This window comes from Octopus sinensis, linkage group LG24 (genome assembly GCF_006345805.1).
Source record: "Octopus sinensis linkage group LG24, ASM634580v1, whole genome shotgun sequence".
Lineage (NCBI taxonomy): Eukaryota > Metazoa > Mollusca > Cephalopoda > Octopoda > Octopodidae > Octopus > Octopus sinensis.
This window is the reverse complement of record NC_043020.1, coordinates 1,250,649-1,265,495: the sequence shown is the minus strand read 5'-3', so window position 1 is coordinate 1,265,495 and position 14,847 is coordinate 1,250,649. Positions and strand designations below refer to the sequence as shown.

Here is a 14,847-nt window from a genome sequence, read left to right as displayed (position 1 = left end):
ATTCTACTGTAGCTTTGGGCCAATCAATGCCTTGTGAGTGAATTCTGTAGATAGAGACTGTGTGGAAGCCCAATGTATATATATGTGTGTGTGTGTCTGTGTTCCCCTCGCCCCACTCACCTATCCACCGCTTGTCAACTGATGTTTTGTTTATAAGTACCAGACAGGAGAAAAAGGAAATGTACTGCTTCCAACCCTCACTTATTGGGGCAGACATATTTGGGTAGATACGTTCTTGCAGAATATTGGAAACAAACGGCACTGCTTCTATGACAGTGACACTCATCTACAACTATCCCGCCTTGACTGGCTTCCATGCCGGTGGCATGTAAAAAGCACCAATCCGATTGTGGCTGTTTGCCAGCCTCGCCTGGCACCTGTGCCGGTGGCACATAAAAAGCACCATCCGAATGTGGCCGTTGCCAGCCTCGCCTGGCACCTGTGCCGGTGGCACGTAAAAAGCACCTACTACACTCTCGGAGTGGTTGGCGTTAGGAAGGGCATCAAGCTGTAGAAACACTGCCAGATCAGACTGGAGCCTGGTGTAGCCTTCTGGCTTCCCAGCTCCCCGGTCGAACCGTCCAACCCATGCTAGCATGAAGAATGGACGTTAAACGATGATGATGATGATGATGGCAAGACGACACAAACACACACAGAGACTATGAAAGGCTTCTTTCAGTTTCCACCTGCCTAATCTCCTCACTGTTTGAACAATCAAATACAGGGGTTGCTATAATCGTCTGTACAACCTCCCTCTAGAGGTGCTGCCTTTTGTTTGTGTTAGAAATAAGATTTCTAAATTACAGCTGCCTAAACACATCTCAGAAATAGATAAAACAATCTGTATGACACATATTACAATGAAGTGGTGTGATAAAACAGTCGTAGAGTAAATGAGAGAGGGAGAGAGAGAAAGAAGAAGAAAGGGAGAGAGAAGGTGAAAAAGAATGAAAGTGTTTATGTGTTTGAAAGAGATAAACACACTAACCCCAGACATATACACAACACACACCTGAAAGGAATTTCAAATATTCAATTATAGTTACATCTGTCATAGTGAAGGTACATGGTATAGTGGGTCAGGCGTTGACCTCATAACAGTTTGTGGGTTCAATTCTGCGGTACAAGGTGGTGTGTTGTGTCCCTTAAGGATGTCGGTTCAGTCCCCTCAGCTAAAACAAGTTGACAGCAACATTTGGAAAAGGGGTTTATCTCAGTAACAGACCAGTATCTTCAGGGAGCAGTCTGGTGTTCTCAGTCATTTAAGGGCCATAGAAACCAAGATATGTCCTGGGCTAATGGGTCTGTAGGCTCTAGACAATTTTTATCATCACTATTTAACCCTTTCGTTACTGTATTTCTCTTGAGATGCTTTGTGTTTCTTTCAATTACTTTAAATATAAGAAAGAATTTAGTAAAATAACTTAGTTATCATTCAGCTAGTTTTAGGAACATAAATTATGACTAAGGTTTGGTGGAAGATTTTAATTCAAAACTTTTGGAAACAAGACATTTGTACTCGGAGCCAGAGCCAGTTTCAGCTGGGTTGGTAATCATCATCATCATCATCATCGTTTAGCGTCCGCTTTCCATGCTAGCATGGGTTGGACGGTTCAACTGGGGTCTGGGAAGCCAGAAGGCTGCACCAGACCCAGTCTGATCTGGCAATGAATGTTTCAACGGCTGGATGCCCTTCCTAACGCCAAATGAAAGGGTTAATGTCTGTTTTTCATGCTGGCATGGGTTGGACAGTTTGACAGGAGCTGGCAAGCCAAAGAGCTGCACCAGACTCAATCTGTCAGCTTTAGCATGGTATCTATGACTGGATGCCCTTCCTAACACCAACCACCTTATAGAGAGTACTAGGTACATTCTACATGGCACCAACATGAATCCTTTTTACATGGTACCAACACGGACGTTTTTTTTTTTTTACGTGACACCAGCACGGGTGCTGCTGCCCCCATCTTGCCTTCACTCCTGACAGAAACTGGCCTTCAACCCTGATATAAATCCACCCTCAGCTAAGATACAAGCCCACACTGAGCCCTGATTCATGCTTCCTTCAAACCAGATACAAAATCCACCTCTTGCCCAGAATCAAAACTTCGTTCAGCCTAGATACAAAGCTCCACTCAGCCCAGCTATGAGCCACCCCTTGCCCTGAAACAAGCTCACAATTAGCCCTGATTCAAGCTCTCTTCATCCCAGATACAAACCCACACTGAACCCAGATGCAAACCCACATATGCCCTAGATACGAATCCACCTACCCAGAATCAAAACTTCTCTCAGCCTAGGTACAAAGCTCCACTCAGCCCAGCTACGAGCCACCACCTGCCCTGAAACAAACTCACAATTAGCCCTGATACAAACCCACACTGAACCCAGATACAAAACCCCTATATGCCCTAGATACAAATCCACCTCCTACCCAAAATCAAAACTTCTCTCAGCCTAGATACAAAGCCCCACTTGGCCCAACTACGAGCCACCACCTGCCCTGAAACAAGCTCACAATGAACCCTGATACAAGCTCCCTTCATCCCAGATACAAACCCACACTGAACCCAGATACAGACCCACATATGCCCTAGATACGAATCCACCTCCTACCCAGAATCAAAACTTCTCTCAGCCTAGATACAAAGCTCCACTCAGCCCAGCTACGAGCCACCTCCTGCCCTGAAACAAGCTCCCTTCATCCCAGATACAAACCCACACTGACCCCAGATACAAAACCCACATATGGCCTAGATAGAATCCCAACTCCTGCCCAGACACAAGGCCACCTTTACACCTCTACACAAGCCAGTCATGAATCTGATTCAACATCAGTTAAACTAAAGCGGTTTTACTCTCCAAAATTAGGCGGGAAAATTAGTAATAGCAAAAAAAAAAAAGAAAAAGATGGTAATTCATTCATTTACCAGTTCTGTGAGCAGACAGGAAGACTAGAATAGAGAAAGCTGAGACAAAGGTGAACATTGTTTGCTCAAAGAAACATTAAAACACAAAAAAAAAAACAATTACAGATTAGAATATTTGACTTTTTCCCTCCAAAATTAACTGTAGTAACACACATATGCACCAATAGCAAATGTCACCACAAATACACACACACACACACATATATATACATCCGCACACACATATATATACATCCATACACACACACACATATATATACATCCACACACACATATATATACATCCATACACACACACACATATATATACATCCATACACACACACACATATATATACATCCATACACACACACACATATATATACATCCATACACACATACACATATATATACATCCATACACACACACACATATATATACATACATCCATACACACACATATATATATATACATCCATACACACACACACACCATATATATACATCCATACACACACACACACACACATATATATACATACACATACATATACATTACACACACATATTTTTCAGCAGTCAGGTCTGGAAGAGATGGCTGTGTCCATGGCTTTTGCAGAGCCTCATTAAACATACATAACAGAAACCTATACACATTGTTTATACACATTTCACACACACACACACACATTAAACAGATTTAAGCAAGCGTTTCAGAAAACAGCCTAAATTATCAATGCTACACCATTCTACACTATGTACACATCATAGAATTCAAATATACACACTACAGACTATACATACCACACACATACACACACACTAGACACCATATATATAAAGTCTTGGTGAAATATACATCACTGTAGGGACAGTGAGTCACCTTTTACTTGTTTCAGCCATTAGACTGTGGCCATGCTGGAGCAATGCCTCGAAGAATTTTTAGTAGAATGAATCAATTCCAGTACTTAGTTTTTTTCTTTTAAGCCTGGTCTCTTTTGCTGTACTGCTAAGTTCTGGGGAAGTAAATTCACCAATGCCGGTTGTCAAGGGGTGTTGGGGGACAAACAGACACAAAGACACACACAAACACACACACACGTATATATATTAGCTTGCTAACCAACCACATGGTTCCGGGTTCAGTCCCACTGCGTGGCATCTTGGACAAGTGTCTTCTGCTATAGCCCCGGGCCGACCAATGCCTTGTGAGTGGATTTGGTAGACAGAAACTGAAAGAAGCCTGTCGTATATATGTATATATATATATGTATGTGTATGTGTGTCTGTGTTTGTCCCATTAGCATTGCTTGACAACCGATGCTGGTGTGATTACGTCCCCGTCACTTAGCGGTTCGGCAAAAAGAGACCGATAGAATAAGTACTAGGCTTACAAAAAGAATAAGTCCCGGGGTCGAGTTGCTCGACTAAAGGCAGTGCTCCAGCATGGCCGCAGTCAAATGACTGAAACAAGTAAAAGAGTAAAGAGTAGAGTATACAACGGGTTTCTTTCAGTTTCCATTTACCAAATCCACTCATGAAACTATAGCAGAAGGCACTTGCCCAAGGTGCCACATAATTGGGTGGTTAACAGTTTGTGCCCATATTTGAGTTCTCTGTAAAACTGTACTTTGGGGTCTTCCTCTTATAAATGCCTCCTCTATGTAGGTTTGGTGTGGGGGTTCGAGAGTTCAAGTTTCAGGAACTCTATTAAAAAGAAGTCTCTTGAACTGAATGGGAAGATTCTTATTCATGGTTTGGTCAGCTGTTTGGGTGTGGTTGTGTTTGGAATATATTGTGAAAAAACTTCTCTTTTCTTCTTTTTCTACTGAGAGAAAATGGTTTAGTGAGGTTTTTTAAAAGAATTAGGGAGGAATTATTTGCCATTTGTTTTGGGATATATTGTCAAAGTACTTTTCTTTTTATCTTTTTTCTATTAAGAGGATGTGGTCAGTAGTTCTGACCAGCTGTGCATGTGTGTTGTTTTGTCTGTGTGTGTGTCTATGCATGTGTTGTTTTTGTATTTTTTTGGAAATATGCTTAGTATATTGTGATGGAAGTGTATGTGTGTGTGTTTTTGATATTTTGGGAGAATGCTGTGTGTGTGTGAGATCCTTATTTGTTGATTGACAGTGGGTGTGTAGATATCTGGTTGTGGGGTGGGGTTACGTTTGTTAATGGGTTTGGTGTATGTGTTTGTTTTTTGTAGTGTGTGTATATTATTAGTGATGTATGTTTTTTTTTGTTTTCTTTTTTGGTGGTGTATACCAGTCAAAATAAACTGTATTTTAATTATGACTAAGTATATAGGCGTAGGAGTGGCTGTGTGGTAAGTAGCTCTCACTGCATGGCACCTTGGGCAAGTGTCTTCTACTATAGCCTCAGGCTGACCAAAGCCTTGTGAGTGGATTTGGGAGATGGCAGCTGGCAGATGTATATGTATGTGTGAGTGCATATGTTTTTGTGACTGTGTTTGTCCCCCCTCCCAACATTGCTTGACAACTGACACTGGTGTGTTTATGTCTCTGTTACTTAGCAGTTCGGCAAAAGAGACCGATAGAATAAGTACTGGGCTTACAAAGAATAAGTCCTGGGAACGATTTGCTCAACTAAAGGTGGTGCTCCAGCATGGCCACAGTCAAATGACTGAAACAAGTAAAAGAGTAAGTTTCAACTAATTACACATGTATTTACAAGGCAAGTTTCTTTCAGATTCTGCCAACCAAATCCATTCCCAAGACAGGGGCCACAGCAAAAGACACTCACACGAGCTGTGTTGTACACAACTTGTATTAAATAAACTGTACACTACGTGAACACACGTACATAATGTATACATGTACAATCAGATGTACACCCACTTCTGACATTAACAGAATTTGATAGCTTGAGCGGGAAAAACCTAAATTGCCAGAATAACTGAAGAACACTCAACAGTCAAATTGCAGGTCGTCTTCCAATAAATACACGCACAAACACACACACACACAGAGCACATTATGTAATTCACATACACAAGCATACACTCATACAGACTTCAGTCTTCGACTCTTGAATACTAGCTGCCAGAACTGAAAATATCAAGAGTTGCCAGGAAAACGAATAGATGCATACACACACACACACACACAAAGATTAGCATATTTGAAAAGCGGTAATTTAAACAATATCTCTCTCTCTAAACCTAAGTGTGTGTGTATATAATATATATACACTTATATATACACATATATACAGACATATACACACATACAAATATACATACATTCACATATATATATATATATACACACATTCAGACAAATACATATATATACACAAATATATATATACATACACAAATACATATATATACACAAATACATATATATACACAAATATATATATACATATACAAATATAAACACATATATATACACACACACATACATACATACATACATGTACCTATATACATATGAACATACGTACATGCATGCACACACACATATACATACATCCATATATATACATACATACACATACATATATAACCACATATTAAATCATAATTTCTGTAAATGTCAAGTTAACAGTAATTTCAATTTTTTTTTTATAACTTCCAGAGAATGGGGGGTGAGATGGAGGTGGTAGGGAAATGAAATTATGAATCAGAGTAAAGCATGAGTATATTGTGTAGAGGAAACGGGGGGGGGAACCAGGGTGGGGCAGTGGAGCAGTTAATAATGGACAACGTTATCACTGTTTCTGCAGTCCAAAGTGTTTATATATGTGGATGTATGTAGCAACATACACAATATATAAGCACAGGTGAGGTTCTGTGCCAAGAGGCTTGCTTCCCTGCCAGAAGGTTACAGGTTCCGTCCCACTCTGTGTGAGCGGATTAGTAGACGGAAACTGAAAGAATCCAGTTGTATGTATGTACATATATATATATATATATATATATATATATATATATATATCTGTAAATTAATATGTTACCATTTTCATTATGCTAACAACTCTGCCAGCTCAACCCTGAGCCGCCCTCCTCTCACACTACTAAATTTATCCACTCACCCTTCCTGCACCAGGAGAGCATATTCTGATGCCTCATCTTTTTTACTACACCCATCCATCATCATCATCATCGTTTAACGTCCGCTTTCCATGCTAGCATGGGTTGGACGGTTCAACTGGGGTCTGGCAGTGTTTCTACAGCTGGATGCCCTTCCTAACACCAACCACTCCGAGAGTGTAGTGGGTGATTTTATGTGCCACCGACACAGGTGCCAGACGAGGCTGGCAGACGGTCACGCTTGGATGGTGTTTTCTTATGTGTCACCAACACAGGTGCCAGACGAGGCTGGCGGACGGCCACGCTCGGATATATATATATATATGTAAAGGCACAGACATGGATGTGTGGTTAAGAAGGTTGCTTCCCAGCCATGTGCTATGTGCTCTTGGGTTCCATTCCACTGCATCTCACTTTGGCCAAGTACCTTTCACTAGAGCCATGGGCCAACCAAAGATTTAAGTGGATTTGAATGAGAGAAAGTGAAAGAAGCCTGTCATACATATATATATATATATATGGTGCCCCAGCATGGCCACGGCCTTCGGGCTAAAACATTTTTAAGGATTTAAGGATTTATATATAAATATACGGATACCAGTTGGGAACCAGTGCTCTAACCTATTTCTGCCTCTCATATTTAAATTGTATCTTAACCAAACATTTCTTTCTCCTTCCAGATGTTGAAGAGACAAATACACGACTTCTCCAAGATACTCCTATCCTTCTATCATACTTTCATATCATTCAATACTCTTTTACTTGTTTCAGTCATTTGACTGTGGCCATGCTGGAGCACCGCCTTTAGTCGAGCAAATCGGCAAATCGACCCCAGGACTTATTCTTTGTAAGCCTAGTACTTATTCTATCGGTTATTTTGCAGAACCGCTAAGTTATGGGGGCGTAAACACACCAGCATCGCTTGACAACCTATGCTGGGGAAACAAACAGACACACAAACATATATATATATATATATATACGACAAGCTTCTTTCAGTTTCCGTCTACCAAATCCACTCACAAGGCTTTGGTCGGCCTGAGGCTATAGAGGAAGACCCTTGCCCAAGGTGCCACGCAGTGGTACTGAACCTGGAACTATGTGGTTGGTAAGCAAGCTACTTACCACACAGCCACTCCTGCCCCTGTACACAATTCCCTTGAGGGGGTCTTGTGAGTACTTAGTGACCTCACAAATGCTGGTGCCACACACAAAAGAAAACCCACAAAAAGCATCCAGCTGCAAAAAAACCCATGCCAAAACAGACACTGCAGCTCGGGTGCAGTCCTTTAACTTGTCAGATCAAGTCAAACCATCCACCCTATGCCAGAAAAAGTGACACCAAATGATGATGATGATGGTGATGATTAATTAGCTCTTTTTGGGTTTTGGAAAATTATGAGCTCAACAAGCCACTCAAAGAATTAAGGAATTCTTAAAGTATTCTTTTCTCTGGGTGGTGTTTCTTTCAAACTGTGATAATCGTATGACTCATACAATAGGATTTTTTTTTCCTTTCTTTTTGTGAGTTACATAATGTTGCTTTTCCCCCCTTTAAAAGTGTGCATGTGTGTTTATACACACACACAAACATATATATATATATATACACATACAAACATATATATATATATATATATACATACAAACATATATATATATATACACATACAAACATATATATACATACATACAAACATACACACACACATATATATATATACACACAAACATATATATATATACATACAAACATACACACACACACATATATATATACACACAAACATATATATATATACATACAAACATACACACAAACATATATATATATATACATACAAACATATATATATATACACACACACACATAAATATACACAAACATACACATACATATGCACATACAAATGCTTGGATTATATATCCCAATGCACCTATAAAAACGTGTGTGAGGATGGATGGATGGATAGATAGATAGATAGATAGATAGATAGATAAATATACATACATACACACATATACACTCTGATTATTTACCATTCCATAGTGAAGTAGCAAGATATGAATTTTATACATATTTCAGATTTCTAGACGATGATTCCATCCATAACTCTATGGGGCTTATAACCTACATAACTGAGGAACAACGCCAATATATACACTCATACAAACACAAGTAAACATTTGTGGCATTCATGCCTTTTCCAAAATGCTTCAGAGCCGAAGAAGAAGAAATTAATTGAAATTAGGAACCAAAACTAGGTCACACAGAGTTGGCACACATTTCACTGAGAAATGATAATAATAATAATGATAATAATAATAATAATGACTTCAAATTTTGGCACAGGGCCAGACATTTGGGGGGAAGGGGTAAGTTGATTACATTGACCCCACTCCTCAAATGGTACTTATTTTATTTTATCGACCCTGAAAGGATGAAAAGATAAAGTTGACATTCGTGGAATTTGAACTCAGAATGTAAAGATGGGTGCAGGAGTGGCTGTGGGGTTAAGTAGCTTGCTTACCAACCACATGGTTTCCGGGTTCAGTCCCACTGCGTGGCATCTTGGGCAAGTGTCTTCTACTATAGCCTCGGGCCGACCAAAGCCTTGTGAGTGGATTTGGTAGATGGAAACTGAAAGAAGCCCATCGTATATATATATATGTATGTATATGTTTGTGTGTCTGTGTTTGTCCCTCCAACATCGCTTGACAACCGATGGTGGTGTGTTTACGTCCCCGTAACTTAGCGGTTAGGCAAGAGAGACAGATAGAATAAGTACTAGGCTTACAAAAAATAAGTCCTGGGGTCGATTTGCTCGACTAAAGGCGGTGCTCCAGCATGGCCGCAGTCAAATGACTGAAACAAATAAAAGAATGGGTGAAATGCCGCTAAGCCTTTCGCCCAGCATGCTAACAATTCTCACAGCTTACCACCTTAATAATAATAATAATAATAATAATGGTTTCAAATTTTGGCACAAGGCCAGCAAGTTCAGGAGACGGGATAGGTTGTTTACACCAGCCTCCACTACTCAACCAGTACTTATTTTATTGACTCTGACAGGATGAAAAACGAAGTTGACCTCAGCGTGATTTGAACTCAGAACATAAAGACAGACAAAAAGCCGCTAACCATTTTGCCCGGTATGCTAACAACTCTGCCAGCTCAAACCTTGAGCCACCCTCCTCTCACACTACTAAATTTATCCACCCACCCTTCCTGCACCAGGAGAGCATATTCTGATGTCTCATCTTTTTCACTACACCCATCCATCATCATTGTTTAACGTCCGCTTTCCATGCTGGCATGGGTTGGATGAGTTTGACTGAGGTCTGGCGAACCAGTTGGATGCACCAGGCTCCAGTCTGATCTGGCAGAGTTTCTACAGCTGGATGCCCTTCCTAACGCCAACCACTCTGAGAGTGTAGTGGGTGCTTTTACGTGCCACCGGCATGGGGGCCAGTCAGGCGGTACTGGCAACGATCTCGCTCAAATCTATTACACATGCCACTGGCACAGGTGCCAGTAAGGCGATGCTGGTAACGATCACGCTCGAATGGTGTCTTTTACGTGCCACTGGCACGGAGGCCAGTTAGCCACTCTGGCAATGATCACGCTCGGATGGTGCTCTTGAACCACCCTTATACAATACAGAGCAACCCTGTATCCACCTTATAGCAAGACACCTGTGCCATTTTCTCTGTCACACTTAAGCCTGTCAACACTTAGCATAAAGCCACCTCTGTCTCTACTACGACTCATGCAGCGAGAGGGCTTTGTCTCGCAAGTAATTTGGTGACCTCACTAGTGTCAATGTCAACAACAAAGTACTAAGTACACTTTATACAATGGTTTTTCTACAAATTCATACGATTATGTAAAAAAAAAAAAAACCTTCAATTATTTGTGTGATCTATGCAATTTAGCTGTTATTTTTAGCAGATCCCACGACCACCTGATACCTTCCTCATTTCTTTGTCAACCTGATATGTATTCATGTTTTTCGATATTTCTCTCCCCACATGCAGATTCATGGCATGATGATGTAACCAAGGGTAGTCCATTGCCGGGATTTAAGCAAAAAATTCGGACTATCCGTATTTTAAACTGATTTAAAAGTTTCGAAAAAGATCAAACTTTCAGGATTTATTGGAGAGGGGAGGGTTAAACAAATAAATAAAAAAAAAAATTTATTCATAAGGCGCAGGAGTGGCTGTGTGGTTAGTAGCTTGTTTACCAACTACATGGTTCCGGGTTCAGTTCCACTGCGTGGCATCTTGGGCAAGTGTCTTCTACTATAGCCTCGGGCCGACCAAAGCCTTGTGAGTGGATTTGGTAGACGGAAACTGAAAGAAGCCCGTCGTACATATGTGTGTGTGTGTGTGTATATATGTATGTGTATATGTGTTTGTCCCCCAACATCGCTTGACAACCGATGCTGGTGTGTTTACGTCCTCCTAACTTAGCGGTTCGGCATAAAGAGACCGATAGAATAAGTACTAGGCTTACAAAGAATAAGTCCTGGGGGGTCGATTTGCTCGACTTAAAAGGTGGTGCTCCAGCATGACCGCAGTCAAAATGACTGAAACAAGTAAAAGAATAAAAGGAAGAAAGAATCGTATGAATTCCTGTGTAGAAGAAATTCGCAAAAAATTTCTGAAATATTCCCAAAAAAAAAAAACAGTAAAGTTGTGTGAGGGGTTATATGGGTGCCTAAACTAGAATTCCTTTCTCTTCTAGGCACAAGGGCTGAAATTTGTGGGGAGAGAGCTAATCCATTACATCAACCTCAGTGCATGACTGGTATTGTTTTATCGGTCCCGACAGGATGAAATGCGAAGTCCATGCAACACGCACACCAAAACATGGTGTCAAATAATTTAGTAAGGTACATATTATGTAACATTAACCAATATTTTTTGTAACGTAAAATATATGTATATATACACTAATATAATATAGTGTGGATGATACTAACACATTGTGTGTGTATATATACATACTGTATTTACTCACGTAAAGTCGCTCTAATTTATACTTGATATAACCTGAAAAACTAGGATGCGACTTATTCATGGGGCATATGAAAAGGAAATAAAATTTGTATCAAGATCCAACACTAAATTTAGGGGTATAACTTAGACAAGAGTAGATACGATATGTGCGTGCGTGTATGTATATATACACAGTATATATAATAAACGTTATTGACAACTCCACTAGAGTGGACGAAAGTGCTAATATATTATATATGATTTATAAAAACATGTAATATACAAATAAATATCTGTGAATATAAAACCATCCAGATTTCTGAGTACCTTATTTCTTCTAAAATATAATACCTGTACATCATCTCCCAACTTTCTAATATAATAAACATTATATACACACTAGAAAGGAACAAAGATTCCCTCCTCACCTGCATTCTTTTTTACTTTGTAAAATCGTAATCTTACGAGGCTTAAAACCTACACAATCAAAGAAATTAGAGTTTTTGGCGCACTAGATTAAATTCCGACGCTATGGGTCAAGAACACCATAAGACATACATATACACATATATATACAGACACACACACACACACAGATTTAAAATGAAAATCTTTATAAATTAATTTACTGACGTAAAAGACACAAAGATCTCTCGCATATACGTGCAACACATATATATAACAGCCACATATATTAATTAAAAACCTAATTAAGGCTGTAGAACTTCTGATGGGATTTTTTAAGTTCTTCTATATAAACCATCCAAACGTCAAAATATCAGCTCAGGACAACAATTACTAACCTCATATCTAATAATAAAGGCATTATTTTCAAATGTAACGACTATGGTATATAGTGTATGGCTCGTAGGTTCCGAGGTTGGGGTCAGAAGGAGAAGTTTGATTTAAGAAATAGAGAGAAGCGTCGTTTTAAAAAGGTCTCAACTTACCGATTCAAGTCTGCCGCCATTTCTGTTGTCGTTAATATTTGCTTTGACTGATGGTCGGACGCATGCGCAGTGGCCCCGCATTACGGTTTTTTGAATAGCTTGTACACACACACACACACACACACCAACAGAGATGCGCATGTACGTACGCCGCTCGCGCCGGGGTGCGCGCACGTACGTACGCACGCACGCACGCACGCACATACGCACGCACACACCGGCCTCAGCACGCACGCATACACTCATACGCATTCGCACACAAATATGTGTGTGTCTGTAAGTTTGTGCATACGTTATGGGTACTACTTAAGAAGAGTGGTCCCGGTGCGCGCACTTGCGTAGTCGCGCATCCGCGTTAGCTAGATGTGACTAGTCGATCCTTTGTGATTTTTTTTCATTTTATTTACTTTGTTTAGGAAAGTTATTTACTTTGTGTTTTTGTGTTTTACTCTTTTACTTGTTTCAGTCATGTGACTGTGGCCATGCTGGAGCACCGCCTTTAGTCGAGCAACTCGACCACAGGACTTATTCTTTGTAAGCCTAGTACTTATTTTATCAGTCGCTTTATGCTGAACCGCTATGTTACGGGAACGTAAACACACCAGCATCGGTTGTCAAACAATGCTAGGGGGACAAACACAAACACACACACATATATATATATATATATACATATATACGACGGGCTTCTTTCAGTTTCCGTCTACCAAATCCACTCACAAGGCTTTGATCAGTCCGAGGCTATAGCAGAAGACACTTGCCCAAGGTGCCACGCAGTGGGACTGGACCCAGAACCATGTGGTTGGTAAACAAGCTACTTACCACACAGCCACTCCTGCGCCTACTTTTAAAAAACTTTTTTTTTAAATAAGTATTTGAGATGATTTGTTCAACTAAAACCCTTTAAAGCGGTGCCCCAACATGGCCACAATCCAACAACAAAGAAGTAACAGATAAAGAGATAATTCAATCTTATTAGATTGCAATATATTTAATGTTATGTTGAAAATTAAAAAAATTTTAGTCGAATGAATCGGCCCCAATACTTATTTTTGAAGCTTGGGTACTTATTCTATCGATCACTTTTGCCGAACTGCTAAGTTAGAGAGACGTTAACACACCAACGCACCGGTTATCAAGTGGTGATGGAGGGGACAATCACACACATACACACACACACACACACATTTATGTATATACTCTTTCATTTTTTTATCTGTTTCAGTCATATGACTGTGGCCATGCTGGAGCACCAGTTTTACCGTTTTTGTTTTGTATACATTCGAGGCTTTCTTCCAAGGAATCTAATGCGCTTAGCTTAGATTTTCCTTGGGGCTGGCCAGATCGGAGCAATCTCAAGATTAATCAGCCGAAATGCGAGGATGATCCGGTTCTTGACTGAATATTGAAGGTTTCGAATGTCCCGTCCTTGTTTTTTTGTATCGTCTTCTAAATGTTTTGCGTTCTTGTGTCCCAGTTTGTATTTTTTGCACACACACATACACACTCACAGTTTCTTTCCTCTCACTCCTCGTCTGCCGCCTCTCTACCACTTTCTCACCTTCTTCCTCTCTTTCCTCTCCCCCCACTTTAAATTAACTTACTTCCTCTTCACTTCCACACTCCCTACCTCCTCCTCCCCACACAATCACTTCAATTTTTTGCATTTAAGTATTTCAGTCATCGTTTTTAATTTTACACTTCCTCATCCTCCTCTCTTTCGCCAGATTCCTCTTTTGGGAACACCCCCGCCTCTCTCCCCATGGCTATGTGGTAAGAGGCTTGCTTTCTAACCACTTGGTTCCGCGATCGGTCCCACTACAGCTCCGGGTCGACCAAAGACATGAGAGTGAATTTGGTAGACGGAAACTAAAGGAACCCCGTCGTATATATGTGTATATGTGTGTGTGTGTGTGTGT

General features: G+C 40.3%; 1 protein-coding gene across 1 annotated transcript in view; it reads right to left on the bottom strand.

The window, feature by feature from the left end:
• LOC115223969 overlaps positions 1–13,027 on the bottom strand; it is an 83,063-nt gene extending 70,036 nt beyond the window's left edge. Inside the window, exon 1 of the mRNA XM_029794724.2 lies at positions 12,929–13,027. Coding sequence (XP_029650584.1) covers positions 12,929–12,948 — 20 coding nt within the window. The 5' untranslated portion in view covers positions 12,949–13,027. The remainder of the gene's footprint in view (positions 1–12,928) is intronic.
• Positions 13,028–14,847: the final 1,820 nt, after the last annotated feature.